This window comes from Diceros bicornis, chromosome 17 (assembly GCF_020826845.1).
Source record: "Diceros bicornis minor isolate mBicDic1 chromosome 17, mDicBic1.mat.cur, whole genome shotgun sequence".
Classification (NCBI taxonomy): Eukaryota; Metazoa; Chordata; class Mammalia; order Perissodactyla; family Rhinocerotidae; genus Diceros; species Diceros bicornis.
The window spans coordinates 49,459,122-49,463,507 of record NC_080756.1 but is presented as its reverse complement, the minus strand read 5'-3'; the positions used below and the strand labels follow the sequence as shown (position 1 = coordinate 49,463,507).

Here is a 4,386-nt window from a genome sequence, read left to right as displayed (position 1 = left end):
CCAAGATGTTGCTGGTCCTGCTCTCAGTGGCCTTGCTGGCCCTGAGCTCAGCCCGCAGCCCAAATTATGGTAAGAAACAGAAAGGGGAAGAGGGTTGTTGTGATTGTGCTTGGGGTTTGGGAGATCACGCTGCAGTGAGGAAGGGGCTGCGAGGGGAGAGAAATGAGAGGAAAGAGGAGGCTGCAGAGTTCTTAAGACAGGATAAGGCCAGTCATGCCCTCATTACATGGCTAGGCTTTACACTTTATTTAACGTGCAGTTGGAACCCAGTAAAGAATTTAGGCCAGGGGAATGACAAAGTGAGACTTACGTTTTCAGAAAAGTCTCTCTGACTGTGCTGTGAAGGATGTACTGGAGGATGGCGAGACTGGTACAGGGGAAGCTCAGTGGTGAAGATATTACGGTAATCAATGTGGACAGTGGACGAGGTGGCCTTGGTAGGGGATGTGGTGTAGATGAGGATAAACACACATCAGAGCTATTTCAGAGACAGAGAATAGGATAGGAGATTCATGTCTCTCTACATAGAGATACAGAGATACTGGGACCCAACGTTCTCATTTTTCTCTGACTCACATTTAATATATCAACGTGCTGTGGGTGACGTGTGGAAGATTGTAGCCAAAGGTTTACCCCTGGTCACACCCCTTGAGAAAGGAGGCTGATATAAGTGAAGTGGTTAATGAAGAAAGAGGACAGAAGTAAAGGAAAATGTGAAATACCACAGGACTTACCTTAAATTTGCACTAGGGTTTGAGGGATCCTAGAGAGGATGGAGAGGGCCTTTTCTATTCTGAGTCTGTGGTTGATTCTCAGCATGGGAACAGCCCTGCCACCCCCTTCCATCTTCCTCCCTTTCCAACGGCATCACAGACCGTGGCCGACAAGGGACTTACCAGATATACAGGTTGTGGTTGGAAGGGTTCCTTTTCCTGTAGAACAGTTGTGAACCTTGAAAGATTTGGGACTTAACATTTCAGTTCATCTTGTGCTTTTTTCCTAGAAGACTCCTCTGAAGAATTTCTCACACTCGTATCAGGCAAAGGCCAAATCATCCTCGATCAACTTTCTTTCCCTTTGTTCTCAGGAATTTTTCAGTTCTCCAGTGTCTTATGATCATCCTTTTCCTGTCAAGAACTTGATAATGTTAGTACTCCTGGAAATATAGCCATGCTTCACTGAAACGTGATTCTGGGGACCGTGAGCAGGGCTCCAACTTGCACACAAGAGCTGTTTCTGGCCAGGAGTGTGCCGCCTCTTCCCTCAGGACATTGCTGACCTGAAGGTGACAGGAAAGGGGCAGTAGTCCTAATTCTTTATCCGACTCCTCTATCCGACAGAGAACCAACTCCTCAACTGTTTCTTGCTTCCCCTTTATAAATCTATGGTTTAAGGAGAAATGCAAAGAAATAAGGCTCTGGGTCGCTTTTCTCTCTGTTTCTCCACTCATCTGTGTCCCTGTAGCTGACAAACTTTTGCCACAGTTCTTTAGTGAAGTCCGTTGGGCCATCACTTTGTGTTTCTCTCTCTCTCTTAGTATTTCTCTAAGGGGGTCTTGGAGCCTGAGGTTCCCCACAGAGCCCAAGTGGCCACACTTGGAGTCACAGTTGGCAAGTAACGTCAGTGGCCTGAAATAGAACTGGCAGCACGACTGTCACTAAGAATCCTTTTGCTTATCGTCTCTCCTTGGAGACATTCTCTGGGAATTTTAACGTACCTAAGAACTGCTTTTTCATCAAAATTAAAGTCACATGGTTGTCTGAGGAGAGAAGAACTAGAATTTCAAAGTCACGGGTATGGAGACTAAGAGGAGTACTGCTTAAGGAAGCAGTGGGCAGGAGAAAGGGTGAAAGATTTGAGACAGGTTCTGAGAAAAAGGGACTATCGGATAAGGTCTTCAGATATCAAAATAAGAGGGGAGTCTTCAATCTCTAAGCTCAACTATTCTTGTGCCATACCATTGCAGATGAAGATAACGGAAGCCGGAGTCCAGGTCAGGAGCCTCAGAGACCACCTCCAGGAGGAAGCCCACCTGGACCCCAATCTGAGGATGTAAAGCTAGAGGCTGCTCCTCAGCAGGCACAACCCGGAGCAGAAGACAATCAAAACGGTCCTCCCCCATCTCCTCCTGGAAGTCCCCAGAGATCTCCACCACCCAAAGTGGGGAGCCCACCAAGCCCCCAGCCTGAGCAGGTCAAGCAAGAGGCTGCTCCTCAGCAGGAACAACCCGGAGCACAAGGCAATCAAAACGGTCCTCCCCCATCTCTTCCTGGAAGGCCCCAGAGATCACCACCGCCCCCGGGGGGTAGCCCACCAAGCCCCCAACCACAGCAGGTCAAGCGAGAGGCTGCCCCTCAGCAGGAACAACCCGGAGCACAAGGCAATCAAAACGGTCCTCCTCCATCTCCTGGAAGGCCCCAGAGATCACCACCGCCCCCGGGGGGTAGCCCACCAAGCCCGCAGCCACAGCAGGTCAAGCGAGAGGCTGCCCCTCAGCAGGAACAACCCGGAGCACAAGGCAATCAAAACGGTCCTCCTTCATCTCCTGGAAGGCCCCAGAGATCACCACCGCCCCCACGGGATAGCCCACCAAGCCCCCAGCCACAGCAGGTCAAGCGAGAGGCGGCCCCTCAGCAGGAACAACCCGGAGCACAAGGCAATCAAAACGGTCCTCCCCCATCTCTTCCTGGAAGGCCCCAGAGATCACCACCGCCCCCGGGGGGTAGCCCACCAAGCCCGCAGCCACAGCAGGTCAAGCGAGAGGCTGCCCCTCAGCAGGAACAACCCGGAGCACAAGGCAATCAAAACGGTCCTCCTTCATCTCCTGGAAGGCCCCAGAGATCACCACCGCCCCCAGGGGATAGCCCACCAAGCCCCCAGCCACAGCAGGTCAAGCGAGAGGCGGCCCCTCAGCAGGAACAACCCGGAGCACAAGGCAATCAAAACGGTCCTCCCCCATCTCCTCCTCGAAGGTCCCAGAGATCTCCACCACCCGAAGGGGGGAGCCCACCAAGCCCTCAGCCTGAGCAGGTGAAGCAAGAGGCTGCCCCTCAGCAAGAACAACCCGGAGCACAAGGCAATCAAAACAGTCCTCCCCCCTCTCCTCCTGGAAGGCCCCAGAGATCACCACCACCCCTAGGTGGTAGTCCACCAAGACCCCAGCCTGAGCAGGTCAAGCGAGAGGATGCTCCTCAGCAGGAACAACCTGGAGCAGAAGGCAATCAAAACGGTCCTCCCCCATCTCCTCCTGGAAGTCCCCAGAGATCTCCACCACCCGAAGCAGGGAGCCTACCAAGCCCCCAGCCTGAGCAGGTCAAGCGAGAGGCTGCTCCTCAGCAGGAACAACCCGGAGCACAAGGCAATCAAAACGGTCCTCCTCCATCTCCTGGAAGGCCCCAGAGATCACCACCGCCCCCAGGGGGTAGCCCACCAAGTCCTCCAGAAGGCCAGCCACCCCAGTAATATGGAATTTACTGACCGGTATGATTCAAGTTCACTCTCCATCAAAAGCCCTAACTCCTACAGTTCTCAATTTTAGTGTGACGGTGAATCAATTGGAAACACGTTGAGATTGCAGAGTCCTATAGCCCATTTCTATGATTTCTATTCAGATACTCTAGAATAAGGTCCACACCCTGTATTTTTAACCATTTGTCCAAGGAAATTCTGATTTTGAGAAACACTGCCATGAGTTGCCTTTTTCCCTCAGATTTCCTGTCTTAAAATGGACTGGTAATGAGGACGTAGACCAGTGTTCTCCCTTTGGTCCTCCCCTCTGCTCCTCCTGAGGCTCACTGACTTCCCATCTCAGGTTTCCACCTGACCACTCTTTGCACACCAGATCCTGGTCCCAGTTTCCCTGCTGATTGAGACTTTCATTTTATGCTTCTAAATGTTATCTAATTTTTTAAATATTTGCTTTCAAGTTGATATATGATCAAGTTGAAAGAAAAAAACTAACAGAATAGAATGGTATGAAATTCAATCTTAAAGACATATCTCCTCCTATCTCCCCACATCCCTCCCCAAAACCCACCACTCTTAACACTTTTGAGCACCTTCTCGGAAAAATTTATAGCTATATAGACATAAACTAATCCTTTAATATCACAAATGATATCATACTTTATATGCATATTTAATATTGTTCCTCTCTAATAACATTCTTAGAAGTTCCATTTCAGTTCATTGAGATATATGGCTCTATTTGGTCTTCTTTTGGCTCTGTTTTACCATTGTATACTATTCCATTGTGTGGCTGGGACAAGATTCCTTTAACCCATCCCCTGCCAATGGATATTTTGGCTGCTTGCCATTTTTTACAATTATAGAATATGCTGAAACAACCATCTTCGTAAATATATCTTTGAACATTTTCAATGGCAA

The 4,386-nt window shown here is 49.7% G+C and overlaps 1 protein-coding gene across 1 annotated transcript; it reads left to right on the top strand.

The window, feature by feature from the left end:
* Positions 1-358: 358 nt before the first annotated feature.
* Positions 359-3,462, top strand: LOC131415574 (basic salivary proline-rich protein 3-like). The gene is made up of 2 exons (XM_058557407.1): positions 359-437; positions 1,967-3,462. Exons 1-2 carry the CDS (start codon positions 359-361, stop codon positions 3,460-3,462), a joined length of 1,575 nt encoding a protein of 524 aa, XP_058413390.1.
* The last annotated feature ends 924 nt before the right edge of the window (positions 3,463-4,386 follow it).

Excerpts from the sequence above, each read along its gene's own strand:
- LOC131415574 (XM_058557407.1), top strand. The coding sequence starts at position 359 with ATGGCGAGACTGGTACAGGGGAAGCTCAGTGGTGAAGATATTACGGTA. Across the intron at positions 438-1,966 it reads CAGTGGACGAGGTGGCCTTG|ATGAAGATAACGGAAGCCGG; the intron begins GTAGGGGATGTG and ends ATACCATTGCAG.